The following is a 22558-nucleotide window of genomic DNA, read 5'->3' on the forward strand; positions in this document are numbered from 1 at the left end:
ACTCGTAGAATCACTGCGCGCGTTGATGACGCAAACACCACTGGGCCTGATAGGAAAACAGGAGCTTTATTTACTGCCCGCAGAGCAGGTAAATGATTATGCACTATCATATGTTCTTAATACAGTCAATACGTTTAGTTATTGAACATCGTTACTGTATACCCCTGTATATGAAATCCCCATAAAGGCAGTAAATTAGCGGTAAAATACCGTCATTCTACGCACACATTCAGCTCGGCCGTGGTGCGGCCTAGTTAGCTTGAGCTAATGCTAACGTTTTGAACGAATGTCATATTACTGTAAAACATGGGACTGTTTTCGAGATAAAAAAAAGAAAGAAATGCTTAACATGTTGTTTTGGTGTAATTTAATTGCTAATTAATTACAATGCAGTTCTCTTTGTTTCGGTTTCAGCGCATTGGGAGCCCCAAATATTTTCAGTAATGATGCACAACTTGTTTTTTAATATGCATTAAACTTAAGTAATAATGTTGTATTTGTTGCGAATATTATTGTAAATCTATGTATTTATGTAGTGGACGAGCTAATAAGTAGTTTCCTGTATTAAATAATGGTACATACAGAGTATCATGTACTTATCCACTTATTAATCTGTGTTTATGTGTCAAATAAATATTTTCATGACAATTGACTATTAAGACATTAAATAAGTTTCCCACCTTCATTTTTTTCACAGCACAGCCATGAACTGGAATAAAGGTGGTCAAGGTGTGAAGCGCGGGTTTGGTTTTGGAGGTTTTTCCCTCGCAGGGAAGAAAGAGGAGCCTCGCCCTCCCCAGCAGTCAAATACAACGTTTGGAGCTCCAGGATCAAGTGGAGGATACGGGAAGGGCCAGCAGCTTCCATCATTTTATAAAATAGGGACAAAAAGATCTGCCTTTGATGAGGAAAATGCGTGAGTAAAAGCTGTCCCTAATAGATGTACAGTTTAACTCGTTATTTAGCACAACTGTTAAGAACATTATATATAATGAGCTGTTAAATGTAATTAATTTAAAAGTTTTGTTTGTCCTTTTATAATTAGGTATTTTGAAGATGATGAGGAGGAATCCAGCAACGTGGATCTTCCTTACATTCCAGCTGAGAACTCCCCCACACGGCAGCAGATGCAGTCAGGCGGAGGCTCAGATAGTGACGATGACCCTTTGGATGCCTTCATGGCCGAGGTTGAGGTAAGAAGATTGAAGCTGAACTTGGTTGGTGCTACAATACATCAGCCTTGTGATGTATCCTACATTGTATTCGACTGAGAAACTGCATATTGCTTTATACTTTACTGTGATTTTTGGCCAGTAGCAAGAGCTTCAATTTGAATAAGCTATAGTTGTATCGAGTTTTGCTCATGATTCTGATACGATTGGCCTTGTTCTGTCTGCAGCAATATTTTCTTTTTAAAGTTCTTTCCTTATGCACACACAATTGAATAGTCATAAACATAATCTCCGCTTATCTTTTGTTTTTTTGTTTGGTTTTAATGTTGTTTAACATCCGCTATCTTCTCACATCTTACACTAAAAAATAGGCTTGCCTCTAGTGAATTTCTGTTTGAATATCCCACTGCCAACCAATGATTTAAGGGTCATACATTGTGTCATACTGTAGTAAAAAAACATATACACACACAATATATATGTATAGTGTCTTAACTGAATTTATTGTTTCTTAGGATCAAGCAGCGAAAGACATGAAGAAACTAGAAGAAAAGGAGAAAAAGTCATCAAAGTAAGATTCACTGGCTTGATTTTCAGTCTCTGAAAATATTTTAAATTACTATAAGCTGAATTTTTACCTTTCTAGAAATCATATCAGGCTGCTAGCTTGTGTTATTCTTGTGTTAAATTGACTTTAAGTGACTTAACATGTAAGCAGCTTTTAGTTGCTCCAGTGCATGGCATAAAAAGTAACCCATGGCATGCAGCCTTTGCTGGCTGAATAAATATTATGAGGTAAGCAGGCTGACTAAGTCGTTGTGGGATGTTGGCTGTATTTGGTTTACGAACGAGTTGCAGGGAAGTTTTTTTTTCTCCGCTTGTTTTTTCAGGGGTATTCGTGATGACATTGAAGAAGAAGATGAACAAGTGAGTGAGCGAGCCCTCCATAGTTCTTAATCCACCACAGTGCAGATCAGGGCACTCTTCCCTCTCTGATCTTGTAAAGTTCCTTACGCCTCATCCTCCCACTTTCTCCAATCAACCAGGTTGCATTTAGGATCATTATTGTGGATAGATTTTTCTGATGCTGATTTATTATTTTTTGTTGTTTTTCAAAAAAAAACAAGTCTAAAATTGGCATAATTGTTGGTTTCGAATTGTGAGCAATATTCATCTTGTGCATAGTATTTTATTTTCAATAAAACACAAAATGTTTGAACGGTTACTTGTTACTAAAGACTGGAGTAATCATCTTTGTTTTTCACTGAAAACGTTGGATTCTCTGCAGGAAGCCTATTTTCGCTACATGGCAGAGAATCCGACAGCCGGGCTGACCCAAGAGGAAGAGGAGGAAAACATTGACTATGACAGTGATGGAAATCCAATTCCCTCCACAACCAAGAAAATTATCATGCCACTTCCTCCTATTGACCACTCAGAGGTACATTTGACTGCGCTGAATGAGAAGACACAATTGAAAGACATTCTTGGTTATTTATTACAAGTGAAAGAAACCATTTTTGTTATGAGGTTTATTTTTCATTATCTGCTTTTTCTTTGATCATAGATTGATTATCCACCTTTTGAGAAGAATTTTTACAACGAGCACGAGGAGCTCAGCAGCCTGACTGGAGTTCAGATGTTGGAGTTAAGGCAGAAACTGAACTTGCGAGTAAGTGAATGTGTCATGCACATTTATAAATAAAAGAATAGGAAACAAAACAGGTTTTCTACTGTGATTTGAGTATTTTGTGTTAAATCCAGTATTTTCAAAATCCTTGTCTGATTAATGATTATCTATGAAACACTGAGCTTTTTTCAGGTGTTGTACTATTCATAAATATTGATTTTAATTTTATTTATTGCCTTTTTTAGGTATCTGGTGCTGCACCTCCTAAACCTTGCACCAGCTTTGCACACTTTGGTTTTGATGAGCAGTTGATGCATCAGATTCGAAAATCTGAGTACACTCAGCCCACACCAATTCAGTGTCAGGTATTTGAGATGAATAAATTATTTTCTATATTTTCATTATTTTTTGTGTACATTTGAAATCATAGTTGAGATAATAATTACGTTGACACTATATAACAAAACGACCCAAAAGGAGTAACCTGAACCTGAAGCTTACTGTGTTTATGGCCATTAAACTCAGATCAAATTTTAAAATTGACTTAAAAATTTTCAAGATAGAGGGAAAAAAACAGTCTTAGTATGGTAAATTATTTTGCTGATCTTAAATACATTACAGTCTACACATAAAAAATTACTTAATATCATAGTCCATAATTACCTAAAATTGTAATATTCTTTAAATCCAAATATTGATTTCTTGGTTTCAAACTCATCGCTACATTGTCAAAATGGAGATGTGAATTGATTCATTCTTGTTCTGATCTGCGCTCCAGGGTGTCCCTATTGCTCTGTCCGGACGTGACATGATTGGCATCGCAAAGACTGGCAGCGGTAAAACTGCAGCTTTCATCTGGCCAATGCTGGTTCACATCATGGACCAGAAGGAGCTGGAACCTGGAGAGGGACCTATTGCAATCATCGTGTGTCCCACCAGAGAGCTTTGTCAGCAAGTAAGAAATCAGAGAAGATTTGAGACTGCCTTTTTTAAATACAAGAGATGTTTATCGTCGCAAAGTGCTGAGATGGTTCTTATGAGCATGACTATTAATATTCACTAGATCCATGCAGAATGTAAGCGTTTTGGGAAAGCCTACTCTCTGCGTTCTGTAGCTGTTTATGGAGGAGGCAGTATGTGGGAACAGGCCAAGGCTCTGCAGGAGGGAGCAGAGATTGTGGTGTGCACACCAGTAAGGAATACAACTTTTTTTTAAATTTCCCTAAAAACAAAATCCTCTTTTTTTTGTTGCAAATATGAGAGTTTTATTCCTGTTGTGTATTCATACAGGGTCGTCTGATTGACCATGTTAAAAAGAAAGCTACATCCTTGCAAAGAGTGACTTACTTGGTGTTTGATGAGGCTGATCGCATGTTTGATATGGGCTTTGGTGAGCTGGGACCATCAGAATTGTAATGATTGTGGGAGAACAGTTTTCTACATTTACAATGTGTAAAATAAATGATCTTTCCTTTATTTAGAATATCAAGTTAGATCAATTGCCAGCCATGTTCGCCCTGACAGGCAGAGTAAGTGATTTTCCTGTACTGTTTTTTGTTATTCATTTCGTTTTTGGGACAACACAGCACTTTTTTGTTTTTCTTCATCCAACACTTCCTTCACAGCTCTTCTGTTCAGTGCCACTTTTCGAAGGAAGATCGAGAGGTTGGCAAGGGACATTTTGGTAGATCCCATTCGTGTGGTGCAAGGTGACATTGGAGAGGTAATGTAGGATGTTTTTGTTTTTAAGCATGCACTTATAGTTAAAAAGGAAATTTAAGCCATTTATAAAAACATTTTTCCTTTCTTTTCCGTCCGTACAGGCCAATGAGGATGTCACTCAGGTGGTTGAGCTGCTGCCCAGCGGGTCAGAAAAATGGTCGTGGCTGCTCCGGCGGTTGGTCGAGTTCACCTCCTCGGGCTCTGTCCTCATTTTTGTCACCAAGAAGGCTAACAGTGAGGAACTGGCAACTAACCTGCAGCAGGAGGGCTACAGCCTGGGCCTCCTGCACGGAGACATGGACCAAAGTGAGAGAAACAAGGTCATCACCGATTTCAAGAAGAAGAATTTGCCTGTTCTGGTTGCCACCGATGTAGCTGGTGAGTACAAGAGGAGCGGGGTGATGAAGACTGAGGAAGCATTTTACTTTTTGTGATCTATTTTCATTTTTTGTCATATTCTTCTCCCCAGCTCGTGGTCTTGACATCCCGTCCATTCGCACTGTAGTAAACTACGATGTGGCACGGGACATCGACACACACACTCACAGGATTGGCCGAACGGGTCGTGCTGGGGAGAAAGGCGTGGCCCACACCCTCCTCACCAACAAAGACACCTCTTTTGCTGGAGACCTGGTGCGAAACTTGGAGGGAGCCAATCAGTCTGTTTCCAAAGAACTCATGGATTTAGCCATGCAGGTAAGCAACACATGAAAAAGAAGATGCATGCAATTGTGCAGTAACTGAACTAAAGGTTCTGTGTTTCAAAATATGTTTTTTTTTTTAACAATTTCTACCTCAGAACCCCTGGTTCAGGAAGTCACGATTTAAGGGTGGTAAAGGGAAGAAGCCGAACATTGGAGGAGGAGGTCTCGGTTACAAAGAAAGACCAGGTCTGGGATCTGACAGCTCCGTAAGTTACCAGTTAGCACAACATAAGTCTACTTTTCACAACTTTATTGATTACTGTGCACAAAATGGACAAATAAATGTATATTCCTGACTGAACTTCTCATTTCAGCTTTGAAAATCTTTACTTTGATATTAACGATCTCTGCAGGAACGTAGCAGTAGCAGCTTGTTGTCATCTAGCTATGAAGGCTATACCAAGCCAACAACCGGAGCGATGGGGGATCGCATGTCTGCATTGAAACAAGCCTTCCAGGTACAGCTAATTGTCGGTGCTTGTGTAAATATTTATTTTGAAGTACGCTACATTTTATTTATTCTTCACATATATCATGTTTGCTCTCATTTTTTTTATTCTATACATATAACCTGAATTAAAACCACATTTGTGGTTTGCTGCATTTTTAGTAAAAATACAGATAATCCTTTTTTTGTAATGTAACAGTACATGACTCCTAAAGTCTTATTTTATTTACTATTTATGGATAAGTTGCAAATTTAAAGTAACTTTTTACATACAAACAAAAAACAGAATTCATGTGTAACAGAGATAATGACCGAAAAACTCTTTTCGCCTCTCTGCAGGTGTATGGTTTATAAGACAAAACACCAATTCTTTATTTAAATGTTATTTTTTTTCTGCTTCTTTCCCTCCCAGACAGCTAATGGTTTGTTTTTAATGTATCGTTTTCTTCTAGTCTCAGTATAAAAGCCACTTTGTGGCTGCCACCAGCGGCCCTCCCAAGCTGAGCACCAAATCTAACAGCTCCTCCGGCTGGACGAGTGCCGGCAGCCTGAACTCCGTGCCAACAGAGTCTGCCAATGGCTCAGAACGGCCAAATGTAGGCTCGTTTTCAATGGCTGGTTTCACCAGTGCTGGCTCCCTGAGCTCAGTGCCCACCAGTCAAACCAGTTCACAGCAGAGCAGCCCGTCACCTGCGCCTCCCTCACAGAGAGACAGCTCACGGGACAAACACGGGGAGGGACGTCACGGAGACGGTCACCATCGTCACAGCGACAGGAGTGATCGGCACAGTGGGGGGGATCACCACAGAGACCGGGATCGCCATGGAGACAGAGATCGGGACCGCCACGGTGACCGGGATCGCCATAGCAGCCGCCACAGCGACAGTCGTAATGGCAACGGAAGCAGAAGGAACAGTGATGACCGGAGAAGCGATAGGGATGGGGGAGACAAGGGTAGCGACGAGGGGAGGGACAAAGGAGACGATAGCTTTGCCGTTCCTGAGCCACCAAAACGTAGAAAAAGCCGATGGGACAACTGAAAAGGAGAACAAAGTATTTCATTGAGTTATCCACACAGCCACCTGAGTACTGCTCCATTACAAGCTTGTCTGTTTAGGCAGATAGTGGAACATATCAGATGCTAACAGAAGCACAGATCTGTAGGGGGATTTTGCTCGTGTTATATGAACTAAAAGTGGATTCACGGTGTCATGTTGAACTTAACAACGCTTGTTCGGCACAGACAGCTCATAGAGAGCCAGTGTAGATACTTACCATCAAACCTGATATTACTTTTAGTCAAGAAGTAAAGCTGTAATAAAATGTAACCGTTTAAAAAAAAATCCCTGTTCTCATTGAGCTTCTTTACATGCTCTTGTTCTTGCCAAGAGCATAATTTATTTTCCCAAGTGAGTTTGTATGTTGACGTTTTATTTACAGAACTTTTTCAGTTTTTAAGTCTGTTGCTGGTACATATACATGTCAAAACAATTGTGTACAGCTTGTGTTGTGTGTTGTATTCAAGTTTTAGTGAAGTGCCTTTCCATGGCATGTAGTTTGTTTGCAGGTGTTCAAAAAACCTATGATTGAGAGATAATCCAGGTATATGATAACAAAAATAAAGTTTTGATCAAAATAGTCCTTTGACGTGTTTTGTTTTAGTTGTGTATTTGATTAATTAATTATTTCAACCTTTATTTATACAGGCTAGTGTCATTGAACCACGAGAACTTATTTACAACAGAGACCTTTTCCAGACAACATAAAGTACAGATAACAAAAACTGCAGTAAAAAGCAGTTGAAGTAGTTATAAATCAAGGTGCCGGTAAATACGTTAAAATAAGCAATTGTATATATATTTAGGTTGAAACTTTAAATGATCTGGTTTATTATTTTAGCCAAAATATTAAATTTAATAAAATAGTACCGTTTGTGACAAAAGAGTCGCTCACGCTAAATCCGCCATGGTGAGTTCGGAAACATCGGTAATAATACGATGACAACGACAAAAATGTGAAAATGCGCTCTTAAGACCATCGAACGGAAACAAAACTTGAAACACAAAACAAAATTAGTTCAATTCATTTAAATGTGACGTTTAAAGCCATAAAATTTTGTCGCTGTTAATCAGTTTTTTGTTTTTTTTAAAAGCATTTTCAGTCATTCGCGTCTCGATCGTGATTTGTCCGATTAGCCTTGAAGGGGTCACGGACTGACGGGAACCAATCGCGTGCGTTTTCCTGCCGAAGAAGGAAAAAAAAAAAAAAAAACTGTTCTATTGAAAAAGCGAGACGAGGAGCGGAACGTAGAAACTCACCGGCGCCGGGTTCACTTCTCATCCCCGAAGCCAAGAGAAGGAGCACAAATAATAAAAGAACAAACATCTGCTTCCAGGCTCCGAACGAACAAGTGTTACTGTCAGCCGGTGGACCAGAGACGACCAGGGCAGATGGTGAGTGCTTTTTCCCCTCGACCGTTGGTCCTCTCCTCCCTCCGCCGCTCTCTGTTCTGCTTCAGCTTTTTGCCAGATGAGGTGATGATGTCGCTCCTTCCGGGCAGGTTCTGTTAACCGGAGAAACTGTTTGTTTTATGGCCCCTGCGTTTATATTTGGGGCTGTAACCATGCTCTAAATTCTTGTGAAGAACCTGCACACCCGCGGCGGTGCTCTTTAAAATGCTAGCAGTCATTAGCTAACCTGAAGGCTAATTAATATTAACAAGCAATATTATTTTTACTCTAAACAACGAAATGTTATACCAACCATGACGTCTTTCTGGTAAATAATAATCCGAATTAGTCGACTATTAGTCGATTTGTACATTTATACCTAATAAAGCTGTGTTCATATTTCTTTTAATTTTTTTAATTATCTATGCTTAGCATCCATGATGGACTGTAAGCAGGCTGTTTGCAGATAAGGTCCTCAACTATGACCCCTGTAATAGTTAATTACCTAATTACTCCTGTTAATTACCTTATGTGTAATAAGGTCCTCAGTATCACCCCTATAATATATATCTACATCAAACTAAAAAGATAAACACATCTATTAATAAATGTTGAAATCAGTGAGCAGCATGTCCTGGTTTATTGTCGACTTATATTAGTTTTAGTGTTTTTCAGGGCTTCACAAGCCTGCATTACCCCCAACTTTAGGTTTTTGATGAGCAGAATCCATTTACTCTTTGCTGTACCGGATAAGAGGTTTGCGTTTCACGGAATCCAGATTTCTTTGAATTGGTTAAAGGGTTTATCTAGATGCTGGTGAAGATTCTCAGTCATCCAGGACATGATGAATTCAAAAAAGCGTACAATAAAAAAACAACTGGACTTTATTTGTAACAGAAGACGTTTCGCTCCTCATTAGGTTTGTCTAGATCTAACAGATATAATCCAACACCCATGATCCATCCATCCATTATCTTTACCCGCTTCTTCCATTTTGGGTCACGGGGGTCACCGGTGCCCGTGTCCAGCAATCACAGTGCGAGGGACGGGGTACATCCTGGACAGGTCTCCAGTCCATCACAAGGACACATCGAGACAAACGAGACAAGCAACCATTCGCTCTCTCACTCTCACCTTGAGACAATTTAGAGTTACCAATCAGCCTAACATGCATGTTTTTGGTCTGTGGGAGGAAACCGGAGTACCAGGCGAAAACCCATGCATGCACGGAGAGAACATGCAAACTCCACACAGAAAGGCCCCCCCGACCAGAATTTGAACCAGGGACCTGCTCGCTTGTCCAACACCCAGATCATAACTCTAAAATTAAATTTTATTTAAACGTCTACTGAAGCCTAATCTCTTGTCGCAGCGACTGTTTTTCCTGCATTGGATTAAAACTCTACCTGAGGAACAATGGATGTAGTGAAGCAGTTTTTTCTCATCTAACCCACTGTTGTAGCCGTTGAGGCACATCAGCTGTGAATTATTCCCCTGACATATGGCTACAAGGTTTGCTGCTTTCATTGCCTGCCTCTATCACTGGACCACCTGACTGGAACGGTTGACAACTCCGTGACGCTTAGCTCATTTGTGTTTCTATTCTGGTAAAATGTACCATTCTCTTGTTGCAGTTAGCCTTGTTGTTTTGCCCAGAAAATAAATAAAGGATGGGGCTTTAGACACGGCTTACAGCACAACCAACGCTTTAGTGGCGACTTCTGTCATTTGTCTGATTTGACCATATGCTCTTCTGTCCAATGATTAAACACTGAAATTTGATTAGTTGTGCATCCTGGATGTGTCTTGTGTCTAAAGGGGGGGAAGGGAGAGTACTTTTCTGTTGACAGTTCTGTTTTAAGCCTTAAAGCTGTAGGATAAAACAAAATCAATCTTGTTTGATGGTGTGAACCAGTTCTTTTAAGATGTTTAGTTGTTTACTTCCCCCCCTAAATAATCAGCATGCTTGAAAACTTAGGAAGTCACCAGTTTACAGTCATACCATGTTATAAAAGAGGATAGGGTTTTCTTTATTTTCCTTAGGGAAATACAAACTTTGTTTTCAGCTCTAAAAACTTTAATACAAGTATGTGGTTTTTGTAACTTTTTTGGTTATCAAAATATTTAACTTTTTATTTATGAATAATGATGGGGGAATGGTGGTGCAGAGGTTAGAGAAGGTGAGCCTGTGAACGGAAGGTCGCTGGTTTGGTATGCCGGACCAACAACATCAAAATGTGGGTGGGAAAGGTGAAACACCCACGCCTGCCTCCACCTTCATTTGCCCCACTCTGGGCCCTTGAGGAAGGTCCTTAACCCCCACCATCTGCTCCCCCGGGCACCCCAGGTAGCAGCTCTCTGCTCCACACAGAGGGCTGTGGTAGCTCGGTGTCTGTGGTTTTGTCAGGAAGGACATCCAGCGTAAAAACAGTCACCAAGTCTTCGTGCCAGTTAGTTCACTGTGACGATCCTTGAAGAAGGGAGCAGCCGAAAGAAGAAGAAGAAATATGATTTTGTGTCTTGTTGTCAGTTTTGGCCAGGACACCACTAAGATAAGATAAGATGTCAAGATTTTTAACCTCAGTGAGTTTCTCTTTGTAAAATAAAAAATAAATCATCTCCTAAAGTCTTATTGTTTATAAAATTATAATCAAATTTCTCTTCCATTTCCTTTCAAAACATTGTTTTTTTAAAATATGCTTCAGCGTACCTGTTCTCTTTTGTTTTCTTATATGCTTTCTGCTGTTCTGACACTTTTAGCATGTACCTACAGTTTTGCTACTTTTTACTTTGACTACTTTAAGCATATCGTTAATGTTTTGCTACTCAGTTATATTTCACATTATCATTTAACTACTATTTCACACTGTTTATCTACCATTTTGCTTCTTAAGCTTCCGTTTTTCTCCTTTTGATCCCGTTTTATTCTCTTTAGCATCATCTTTGGTCCTAACCTTCGGTTTAGCTCCTTTTAGCTTATATTTGAGAGGATCAGTGTTTTGTTTGTTTTCGTGTGTCATCTGTCCTGCCTTCCTCAGCGTTTCTTCCCTCATGTTGTCAGCTCCTGTCTCACCTGTCTTCAGTCCCACTCACCCCAGGTGTGTGTCTCGTTAGTGTCTCTACAAGTTCTGTATCAGTTTGTTTCTTCCCTGTCCGTGGATTATCCTCCCAAGGTGTTCATGCTCTGTCTCCCTCCGTGACGCCCTTCTCCTGGTTATTATCGACGTACGTTTTGCTTCCACGGCAGCCTTTTGTTTTATTTAATATAATTCTTTATTTTATTCTTAAGTTCCTTGCGTCTGTCTGCACCTTGGGTTCAAAAACCTCACAGAACATGATATTTTGCTCCTTTAGCTTCAGTTTAGGTCCTTTTAGCTTCTGTTTCTCATTTTAACAACTCAATTTTAGCTTCTTCAGCGAATATCAGCATTCAGAGCTCAGCATTCACTGCATTTTAGCATAAACTGATTTCTCTAGTTTGTTTTATCCACTTGACATAGTTTACTTATAAAACAAATGCCAGACATAGTTCCTAAGTTGTTCATACAAATTGTCTGCTGTACCAGAACCAGAACCTATCTCTGAGCCAGCATCTAAAGAATACATGGAATGCCAAAACATTATGATTATTTTTTTCCTTGTTTTTCTGTCGTCGTGATTCAATCTGAACTCTCTGTGACTCAGAGTTGCTCTTTTATTTTTTTTGTTAAACTAAACTTCTCGCTGCAGCTCAGATTACTTCACTGAAGATGTCGGTGCTGCTGACCCACTCAGGTCTGCAGGGAAGTTTGTTTAGAAGTGCTCCAGTTTCTCACAGCGTCTAACGTGTCACAGTTTTTAATTATATAGGACTCTGTGTGCAACGTGCTCGCAGCTTATTGTAACTTCGATGATCACTTCTATAGAACCGTGTTCAAAAGCTTCCTAGGAAAAGGCTTGGGGTTCTTGTCTGGTGGACATCTGTGAGGGAAATTTTGATGTGATTGCAAAGCAGATATTTGCATGTTGGATATTTGTTGCCATTGTTTGTTTTTCCAGGACTTGATGAGGCGTGATGTCCTGAATTCTATTTGAAGAAATGATTTGATTGTGAAGGTTTCCTTTTATCCCCTGTGAAAGCATCTGATCAGGTGTAGCACTTTTGACTCTTTCTTTACCAACTTCAGAGACGTATCGGTCAACAAAAGGCTCCATGTCTTCAGTATATTCAAGGAAACCACATCCATCCATCCATTTTCTTTACCCGCTTATTCCACTTTTGGGTCACGGGGGTCGCTGGTGCCCATGTCCAGCAATCACTGTGCGAGGGGCGGGGTACACCCTGGACGGGTCGCAAGTCCATCACAGGGCCACATAGAGACAAACGAGACAAACAACCATTCACTCTCTCACTCACACCTAGGGACAATTTAGAGTCACCAATCAGCCTAACATGCATGTTTTTGGACTGTGGGAGGAAACCGGAGCACCCGGAGAAAACCCACGCATGCACGGAGAGAACATGCAAACTCCACCCAGAAAGGCCCCTGGACCGGGGTTTGAACCAGGGACCTGCTCACTGAGAGGCAGCAGCTCTACCAGTTGCGCCACCGTGCTGCCTAAGGAAACCACAGGTTTTCTTTTTTAAAATTTGTTATTAGAAAATAAAACTTCTGCTCCTCATTGTTATCAGCATGTTAATGCCATTTATTTTGATCCAGTCATTATTAGTGTCTGATTTTGTTAAATAAAAGTGTCTCATCTGAAACAACATTTTTTTTAAGCAGTTAATTTGGGACTTTGGACCGCCGCTTCAAAGAAGGAACTAAACTTTTTTTTGCACATTCACAGTTCAGTGAACAAAGCTCGTTTTTTACAAATAGAGTGAAATGTCATTATTTCTTTCTCTTTATCTGAAAGCAGCACACTTTTCAGAAACGATGCATGCACATTATAGAAAGTTTTGTAACAGAAATGTTTATTTCATGGGGCAACACTGTGGCTTAATGGTTAGCACGGTTGCTTCACAGCAAGAAGGCCCTGGTTTGGACCTGTGGTCTTTGTGTGGAGTTTGCATGTTCTTCTTGTGTTTGCATGAATGTTCTCCAGGAACTCCAGTTTCCTCCCACAGTCCAAAAACATGCATGCTTGGCAGCCTTCAGGCCCAGGCCTGCCTTGCAGTGGGATTTACCTGGTTAAATAAAGGTTAATACATATATAAATACTATAAATAAAATAATAATAACAAGAAAGTACCGGTAACGAACATTTGAATAATATAATTACCAGGTTTTAGCTATAACTTCTGTTTTTCAGCTACATTTGTCTTTAATGTAAAGACTTTCTTAAAGCTGTATCTGAATGGGCAGGAAGTGAAAGAACAGGCGCTTGCTGACATGAACCGAACGTCCCGTGAAAAACGTCTCGTCACTTTTTTGTTCCACGCACGAAACTGAGAGGGAAGAGAAGTAGTGGCTGACCAAACGCTGCAGGATTTTACCAGACATGCAGCTCTGATCAATTTTTATGCTCACTTTTGCAAATGTGACTTTTTTTACACGAGAGAAGAGCATTTCATGCAACTGTAAAGTTTTCCTTCTTTTTAGGCATCTTGTCCACTCGAGCACTAAATGTTCAGAGTTACTGATGAACTAAGCTTGCTGTTTATCTTCTGATGTAATGTTGCCCGTTTTACTTAGAAAAATATTGTTTTTAGTGTTTTGAAGTTTCAACTCCGACTGTTGGGCAGCTCAAATAAACTGAGTCTCTTCACATTTTATCTCTTTGCCACCCCAAACAATTATACAACAAATCTAAAAATAAAGAATTAGAGCCTTATTTTAGTTAAACAGCTGAGGGCATTTTGAACATCACACCTTCCTCCCTTGAAAGGGCCTGTTGCAGTGAATCATCTATTAAAGTGTGATTTCACTCCTGATTAAATAATTGTTGCTGTTTATGCATGCAGTATGAGGAAATGTGTAACGATCGGTCTTCCTTTTCGGCTTTTAAGAGCACGTTGACCTTTCACCTTTGTAATACTTACGAGAGTTCATGAAGCAATTTACCTGACTTGTCTTTGCACCAGATTGAAGCTCCTGTAAACACTTTAGTTTAAACAAGAGGACTCTGTTTCAGTCATGCGCCTGCTTCTACTCCCACACAAGTTCACTTCTTGATTTTGACACTGATACGTTTCAAACTGCAGCTTCAAATCGTTTCACAGAAAAGGCAGAAGGATTGATGATTTAAAAATATTTAGTTGAAGATCCCTGGCACAGAGTTACGACCCAACCTCTGAGCTATTCGTTACTATTTAAAGCATTTGCAGTTCCTTTATATAAGAAGATAGATTTTTTTTTTTTAAACATCTAGCCTCACTTTTAAAGTTCATATCTTATTTGTTTAATCCGCAGAAGGAAAAACTAAGTCTGACTTAAGCTGTAGCCTCAGACTGAGCAAACGCATCAATGATTTACTCGTAGAAAGGAGGGTAAGGTAACGTGCTGTGTGTGGCCATCGTTGTATGTTTTCATACAATGATGGAATTAGTTCTCTGCATTTAACCCGTCACACACGAGATGCACCCAGGTGGAGCAGTGGGCACCTATGTAGGCGTCCGGGGAGCAATTAGGGGATTAAGTGTCTTGCTCAAGGACACCACAGCATGTGGGCATGACAGGGAGTTGAGCCTGCGGCTTCCTGGTCCCAAGTCGGCTGCCCCACCTCTACCCCATCTTGGTCCCCAAGTAATGTGATACTTTTAGAGGTATTACTATAAGCAGTTTTAAAAAGAACAAGGAACCTGTTGCAATCAACCTGCGAGCTCCCGGGTGTTGCAACAAACACGAGCAGAGATTAAACTGAAGTGAAGGAATTTGAAACAAGACTTAAATACTTAGCTGAAAAATACCTTTAGTAAGACGAGCACATATTTGTGTAAATGCCGAGTCAGCACTTCTTGTTTTCAGTTTCTTCCCAGCCTTTTTTTTTTTTGGACTCAAACTTTTTGTTAATGTGCTTTTTGTTTATATACTGTATCCAAACAATGAGTATAATTTGCCCTTTTTAAAATAAAGTACTCCGTAGCAATACATTATCTCATCAGTTGCTTCTGAAATATTGTTCTTTTTTTTAATTACATGGGCAAACTTGCTGTATTTATCTTTTAGTTTCTAATCTGTCACTTTTAGCTACGTTGTCAAAATTTTAATTGTAGCTTTTACCTTCTGGTGTGGTAATTCTAGCTTTTGGCTTCAGTTTGGACAATTTTATCATTTAGATACGCTCTTGATCGTTTTAGTTGAGTTCTGCTTGTTTCAACTTGAACAGGTTTCTGCTGCATTGTCAGAAAATGTAATTTCTTTAGAAGCACATTGAATTGAAAAATTGTGCTAAATACATTAGATGCCTAATTGATTTTCTGGTTCTAGAGAGATCCTCACATTTCACCTGCTTTGATCATTTTGCAGTGAAGTGTTGATAACTAGTTAACAACAGCTATTTACAAGAAACAAACTGCAGAAGATCGACACTTCAGTAACTTTCACGTGTCTGAGTTCTTTGTGAGACGGAGGAAAACAAATGTCATATCAGCTTCCTGCCACATCCGAGCTGTCTGGTGGAAACTGACACTTGTGTACATATAAGGCAATAAAAGGCAAGATGTTTCGGGCTAATCTGAAATCATGCGAGATGTTTGCGTTTGTGGAAACGGGTACCAAAACCCTAATATAGTATCTAATCTTACTGTGGCGTCCTTACCAGAAAAATATTGGCCCCACTGATCAGATGTCCTTTTATGGCTGCCCCATTTCCACACATCATTTAAAATAGTCTATAAATACACAGTGGGAAAAAAAAAACTTAATTCATTCCAACTTTAGCTTTAACTTGATTTAAAAAAGGGGAAAAGATCAAAGTCGTCTTGTTTCAGCAGCTAGAGCGACAGGAAGTGGTTAGTGTGCAAATGAGTGAGTCGTCTGCTAACAAGCAGCTCTGAAGAGGAACAGAGAAGGAGATAGCTGAATGTTTAGATGGGATTGGATCAACAGGAAGCAGAACGGCTCACTGTTAATACACTAATCGTTACAAAACCGTCTCATCCGGTTGTCATAAATGCAAACCGCACCCTCGGTGTTTCTCCTTATCGTTTGTGGAAATGGCATTTTTACAAAGTCAGGCCTAAAATAAAACACAAATTGCATGCACTGTTAATTATCAGGATTAAACTGGTGGCGCAGAGGTTAGAGAAGGTGAGCCTGTGGTCGCCGGTTTGACGCCCCCCGGATCGACAGCATAAAAAAGGTGGGTGCGAAAGGTGAAGCACTCACACCTGCCTCCACCCTCATTTGCCCCACTCTGGACCCTTGAGCAAGGCTCTTACCCCCCACCGAGTGCCCTAGATGGCAGCTCTCTGCTGCACACAGAGGGCTGTGGTAGCTCGGTGCTCTGTGGTTGCGTCAGGAAGAACATCCGGCTTAAAAACAATCGTCAAGTCTTCGTTAGTTTGCTGTGGCTCCCTGAAGGAGGGAGCAGCCGAAAGAAGAAGAAAAACGTACAAGTGATGTTATGACCCAGGAAAACAGGAGGTAACATAAAAACCAAATGAAATTAGGTTTTGAAAATTAAGTAATTTATTGTAGCCAGTTAAGGTTAAACAAATTGTACAGACCGGGAAGAGAAGCACGACAGAGGAAACGATACGAGCAGTTAGTTGTTTAGTTTCTGTCGTTGCAGCCGTGCGCGACTCTAATCTGGCTTCACATCAGTGACAATGGTTTCATTGTCAGCATTAATTGTGTTGATGCACATCCAAAGTCACACTGGTTTTATCTAATTTAATTTCAGTAGTTTTAACAGCTGTGTCCAAATTATACTTGTTTTCCAATAGAAGCCAAATATTTTGTATGAATATGAGTTTTTTTTAATAAAAGATGTTTAAAGGTTTTCTACTTAGTTTATATGTTAAAATACACATAAGCAAAAACTTTTATTTTGCTTGACTTGTGGTTTCATGTGTTCATTTCATGCATTGCAGATTAGTTTTTCTTTAAGATTGTAACGGTAATAAACCCACCAGAACATTAGATGATCAGTTATCTCTGTTGCGAGTATTCTTTCGATCTGCAGCTCTAACCCATCCCAGCTCCAGCTCAACTGTCTTACGTAACAGGCTTTCAGCAAAGTCTGCAGAGGACTTTGGCCTGCCTCCTGAACAGAAGCTGCCCTCCTTCGTTCTGCTCAGGTGGAAAATGTTGTGCTGAAACCTTTTTTTTTTTTACATTTATATAATAAATAAAAACGTGTGCTCTCGCTTGCTGTTGCTACCGCTGTATTTGGGATGGCAGACATTGTCCGCATTCACACTATTGTGATTCTGTTTCTCTTGATTATATTTCGCTGTAGTTTTGTTTCTTGTGTTTTTGGACTGAAGCAAACTTTACGCTGCTTTAACCATTCTACATGTCAAAATACCAACTGTGAATCACGCACTCTGCATTCTGCTACTTTATCTTTTAGCTCATGTTTTGTTACTTTGAGCTAACATTTCATATCTTTTATCGTCAAGCCTTTTGCTACTTGTAACGTTTTATATAGCATTTTGCTATTACCATCTTTTAACTACCTTTTTGATATATTTAGTTTGTAATTTGCTACTTAAACCTTTTTAGTTCATGTTTTGCTATTTTTACCCTTTTTAGCTTCCTACTTGTAGCTTTGCGCTAGTTTTAGCTAGACTTTTGCCACATTTTACCTGTTTTCAACTAGTTTTTGCTACTTTTAGCTTTAAAGCTTTAGTTTCAGCTTCTTCAACGATTGTCAGCAGTCATTCTGTCATGGAATGTTTGGATTGTTTTACGGATGAACCCAGAATGCGAGGCGAGTTCAAAATGTAACTTAAAACTTTTATTATAAAACTTGGAAAACAAAAGGCTGCTGCTGCTGCGGCAGCACACTAGAAACCCTTAACATAAAGTGCTGCTGTCGAACTCCAACATGATAAATGTGTGTTTGAGTGTGAGCTAAAGAATAAAACAAAACCTGTGAAATCGGGGTTTAATTAGGGAAAGTGTGAAAACGAACATGTGCAGCACCTGCGTCAGTTCTGTTACTTCACCTAAAGAGTTTTCACTGTTGGTGAGAAACTGCACACAATCATCTTAACCGTAAAGCTGATTGTGTGGTTCTGCTGAGGGCGGCTCCAAGCAGAGCAGAGCGACCCACAGCTCAGCTCTCATGACCCGACAGAAGGCACCTGATCCGCCCCCTGGGGTGCAGAGAGACAAATGGAGCAGAGGAGAGAGACTAATCCGACTGAGAACATACGGGGAGAGATTAAAGAACATCGATCATGTTGGGGTTCTTCTGCTGTGATCCGGTCAGACCAAAATGTTCTGATGGTTCTTTGTCCCCAGCTCTGTTGCAGTAAGCTGAGTCTGAGAATGTTCTGTTTAATGTGTTTACGTATTTAAGACTATTTCAGCGTACTTTCAGCTATTTATAACCATTCATTGAAAAAGTTCTGCTCATTCAGGACATTACAGATATAATTTTATTTAATTTTTAATATTTATCTTTATATTAAAAAGTATTGTTGAAACAAATGAAGAAATCTAAATCTTTGAAAAATGTGCACTCTGAAGATGCTGATTTCATATTTACCTTTTTAGCTACAGTATTGCTAAATTTAGCTTCTAGCTACTGTTGTGCTAACATTAACTTTAGTTATCATTCTAGCTGGTTTGACCTTTTTTAGCTGTTGTTTTGCTGGTCTTTAATTTATGCATTGCTAATTTTATATTTTAGCTACCGGTACTGTTTTCTTGGTTTAAGCTTATAGTTATTGTTTTGCTTATTTGGGATTTTAGCTACTGTTGTGCTCATAACTTTAGATATTTTACTAGATTTAGTTTTTAGCTACTGTTTTGTCAGATTTAGTATTTTGCTACTGTTTTGCTGCTTATAGTTATTGTTTTTCTGATTTGGGCTTTAAGCTACTGTTTTGTTTGTGTTCTGCTAATTTGAGCTTTGAGCTACCTTTGCTGGTTTTAGCATTTCACTGCAGTTTTACTGGTCTTAGCATTTAGCTACTGTTTAGCTTATTTTCACTTAGTTTCTGTTTTTTTTAATTTTATTTTAGACTTTAGCTTTTGTTTTGCTAACTTTAGCTTTTGTATTGTTGGTTTTTAACTTTACTAATTCAGTTTCAGCTGCTTTAGTAGTATTCTTTTTCCCCAGCATTTCTCTTGTGTTGGTTTGATCTAATACGTGTGAAATATAAAAAAGTTTTCATGTGTCTCAATACGTTTTTTTTTGTTGTTTTGTTTTGTTTTTTTCCAGGACACCAGAAAAAACTCTGACGAAAAACCCGTCCAGCGATCTAAGGTAAAAAAAAAAAAAAGTTTTCCTTGCACGTCTGTGCACTTTACTCACGCTACGCTTCACATTTATCAGCCTTTGATCTCACAAGAAAGCAACTCAGGCTTTTATGGTATTCTGTTCATTTTTTATTGTTTTTGTAACATTTCTCATCTTGTTAGTTTCAGCTTCCAGACCACAGGTCTGTTAATAAACTGCGTGTTTATGTTCAGTCCTTCAGCTTCAAGACGCCTAAGGAAGTGTGTTCATCATGTGAGAAGACGGTCTACCCCATGGAGAGATTGGTTGCCGACAACCTGGTCTTCCACTCGACGTGCTTCTGCTGCAAACACTGCAAAGCCAAACTCAGGTGAATACTCTCTGTTTTGGTTTTGTACGAGTTTTGGACTAAATACTTCTTGTTCAGTTCATGACTCGGTGACTCTCTCCTTCCCTGCAGCCTCGGCACCTTCGCAGCTCTTCAAGGCGAGTTTTACTGCAAACCCCACTTCCAGCAGCTTTTCAAGAGCAAAGGCAACTACGACGAGGGCTTCGGGCGCAAGCAGCACAAAGAGCTCTGGGCCTCCAAGGAGACAGATAATATAACAAAGTCCCCGTAGAGATGTTTAATTGTAATCCACCAGAGATCTGCCTCTTCCTTTTACTCCTTCAGCAGATTACGATACACACATTCCTCACGTGCTGGGGCACACTTGCATCACACACTCTTTTTAAACACGTGATACACATGAATTATTTTCAAATACATTCAGTTTTGTTGATCAGTCCTTATTTACCTAAATTTTACTTTCAAATGTTTAGTTGGTAATTGATTGTGACCAAAAGTTTTGCCTGACAGGAAGTGTATTAAAATATAATTAGAATTGTATTTTTGAATCATAAACAGAACCTGCACCATTTATTTTTTTTATTTTGTGTTGTTGTTGTGTACTAATTTTACTGGCAAACATTTCAAAAACGTTTCAGTGTTTGCAGCAGAGCGTGCACTCAGGTCAGGTTTTTTCTCCCAAGGATCAAGGAAATGTTTAAATCTCGTGTTTTGCCTCGTTTTAACAAAACTATGAAGGAAATAATCCTTTTCTCTTGTATGCCGTCAGATGAGCTTGTATGTGAACAAACAGGGTGCAGAGTACTGTATGATAACCGTGCACATCAACAACAGCTCACCTCGTGTTTTTGCAATTATTTCTACTACTCCTGAATTCATCCCACAGTACTTAGTTTTATTTTAATGACCACTCAGTCTTGTGTTTGCATGTTAGTGTGACTGGACCAAACATAGCCTTAGTTTGGGACTGCATTGATCTCTTGTGTTGTGGTGCATTGGAAACTACTTCTTGAAAAAAGAAACCAATTTTGTATACTGTCTGTACATAGATCTGTGGATTGTGATTATTTCCCACTTCGCCGCACTCTTACTTTGCACAAATAAGCGTGAATATTCGTCAAGTTGTTGAAAGTCAACTGCAAACTGAGGCTTCGTCTTAAATCATTTAAAAGTGATTGTAAACTTTTGGTGACAATAATTGTTGCAATTTTATTTACTTCATAAATGATTAGAGAAGCTAACCTTAAAGGTTTTTTTTTTTAAATATGCTCCTTTGTCGTCTCAAGCATGTTAGTTGTTTAATGTCTTAACTGAGTGATCATTTTTTCCCCATAGAGTTTATGTAGGTGGAGATTTTCAGGCATTCAGGTTATAATTTTAAATCCTGCAAGAATCAAAGTCTACTGGACTTCTGGTTTTGTTGCTGGAGGCAGAGCAGACTGATTTTTATTTTATTTTGATGAAACTCAGAGTCGTAAGGTGTAAAACTACAGCTGATTAATGTTTGGAGTCAAGCATTCAACATGGCCGCCACAACCAAGCGGCCTTAAACACATAAATAAATACAAATCAATCAGTTTTACAGCTGCTGTTGAGTCATCCCAAACACTCAGTCTGAGCACTAACTTCAAGTTTCAGTTTCTCAGCATAAAATGATTTTAGTTTACCGTACTTTTTGGACTATAAGGCACACTTAAAATCCTTTAATTTTCTCACAAATCAACAGTGAGCCTTATGTATTAATTCTGTTGTGCTTACCGACCTCGAACTGATTTTATGTGGTACACGGCACTCAAAAATCTGTCAAAAGGTTTTAGTTTCGCTTAATCCGCCTTATAATCCGGTGCGCCTTCTTCATTGATATTGCACCTTTATAGTCCGAAAAATACGGTAAATCTCTACCTTTAAAGGGCGTTCGACGATATGCATAGTTTTCAAGAAATTCTAGGCGTTTTAATCGGTTCTGAAGATGCAAAAGAAATTATGATCACATGATTTATTCATACAAAATCGTAGTAATCTTAGTATTGTCCATTTATCCCTCCTATTCTGTCTAAAACCGTTTGTTTTTTAATCAATGCCTTGTTTTCGGTTCCTCCTGTTTTATTGGCCTCATGCAGCTGAGCAAGTGGACCTGTTCTTGTTAATGCTAGTTTGGTCCCCTGATGTGTGCCTGCAGACTGCATGTGCACAGCCTCCCCTGCTGGAGAACGTGCGACGGCAGCGTGAAAGAACAGGAATTCATTTGCTCCTAACCTCAACATGGCCTTTTTTCAATATGTTGCCTCAGTCTTCAGTGCGGCTGCTGCACATCCACTTTTCATCCGTTTTATTTGTAGAACCTTGAAAAAAAAAAATCAAATTAAATAAAATTTGTGTTTATTTTTCTTTAGAACACGATCTTAAGCCATTAAAGTAACTCATTTTATAGCAAAATGTGTGCATATTTCAGACACTTGAATGGCATGAAGTACTTTGTGTGACTGAAGGTTTACTGTGAATTTGAGCATGCTGTGCAGAAAAGGTCAAACTTAAATGTTTTTTAAGCCTTAGAAATAAACAGCTCACCGTATTGTGTGTTCTTTTCTGTTCGTACGGTTTGGAGACGATCCTCTTCACGCTGTCACCCCTCACCGAACCAGCAGCCTTTTCTTTCAGCGTTTGCTCACATGTAAAATAATCCTAATCCTCTGTGTTTGTTTTCATTTGTCATTTTTAAATTTAAAACTCTGGATCACAGAGA

At 39.3% G+C, this 22558-nt stretch overlaps 2 protein-coding genes across 2 annotated transcripts; both read left to right on the forward strand.

Moving 5' to 3' along the window:
• The first annotated feature begins 15 nt into the window (after positions 1-15).
• ddx42 (DEAD (Asp-Glu-Ala-Asp) box helicase 42) lies at positions 16-7274 on the forward strand. The gene is made up of 18 exons (XM_037689225.1): positions 16-88; positions 698-916; positions 1046-1193; positions 1688-1743; positions 2063-2099; positions 2461-2613; positions 2740-2844; positions 3048-3167; positions 3581-3757; positions 3866-3994; positions 4093-4192; positions 4284-4331; positions 4428-4525; positions 4626-4902; positions 4994-5220; positions 5324-5434; positions 5582-5686; positions 6129-7274. The coding sequence occupies exons 2-18, from the start codon at positions 705-707 to the stop codon at positions 6714-6716; spliced, it is 2691 nt and encodes an 896-aa protein (XP_037545153.1). The 5' UTR covers positions 16-88; positions 698-704; the 3' UTR covers positions 6717-7274.
• Positions 7275-7927: 653 nt separating this feature from the next.
• limd2 (LIM domain containing 2) lies at positions 7928-20691 on the forward strand. The gene is made up of 4 exons (XM_037689227.1): positions 7928-8129; positions 19449-19493; positions 19700-19836; positions 19927-20691. The coding sequence occupies exons 1-4, from the start codon at positions 8127-8129 to the stop codon at positions 20084-20086; spliced, it is 345 nt and encodes a 114-aa protein (XP_037545155.1). The 5' UTR covers positions 7928-8126; the 3' UTR covers positions 20087-20691.
• Positions 20692-22558: the final 1867 nt, after the last annotated feature.

This window comes from Nematolebias whitei, chromosome 15, assembly GCF_014905685.2.
Source record: "Nematolebias whitei isolate Nwh7 chromosome 15, NemWhi1, whole genome shotgun sequence".
Taxonomy (NCBI): Eukaryota; Metazoa; Chordata; class Actinopteri; order Cyprinodontiformes; family Rivulidae; genus Nematolebias; species Nematolebias whitei.

Coding starts and splice junctions, on each gene's coding strand:
- ddx42 (XM_037689225.1), top strand. CDS start 705: ATGAACTGGAATAAAGGTGGTCAAGGTGTGAAGCGCGGGTTTGGTTTT. Junction 2,100..2,460: donor TTGAAGAAGAAGATGAACAA/GTGAGTGAGCGA, acceptor GATTCTCTGCAG/GAAGCCTATTTTCGCTACAT. Junction 4,526..4,625: donor TGCAAGGTGACATTGGAGAG/GTAATGTAGGAT, acceptor CCGTCCGTACAG/GCCAATGAGGATGTCACTCA.
- limd2 (XM_037689227.1), top strand. Junction 19,494..19,699: donor AACCCGTCCAGCGATCTAAG/GTAAAAAAAAAA, acceptor GTTTATGTTCAG/TCCTTCAGCTTCAAGACGCC. Junction 19,837..19,926: donor CACTGCAAAGCCAAACTCAG/GTGAATACTCTC, acceptor CCTTCCCTGCAG/CCTCGGCACCTTCGCAGCTC.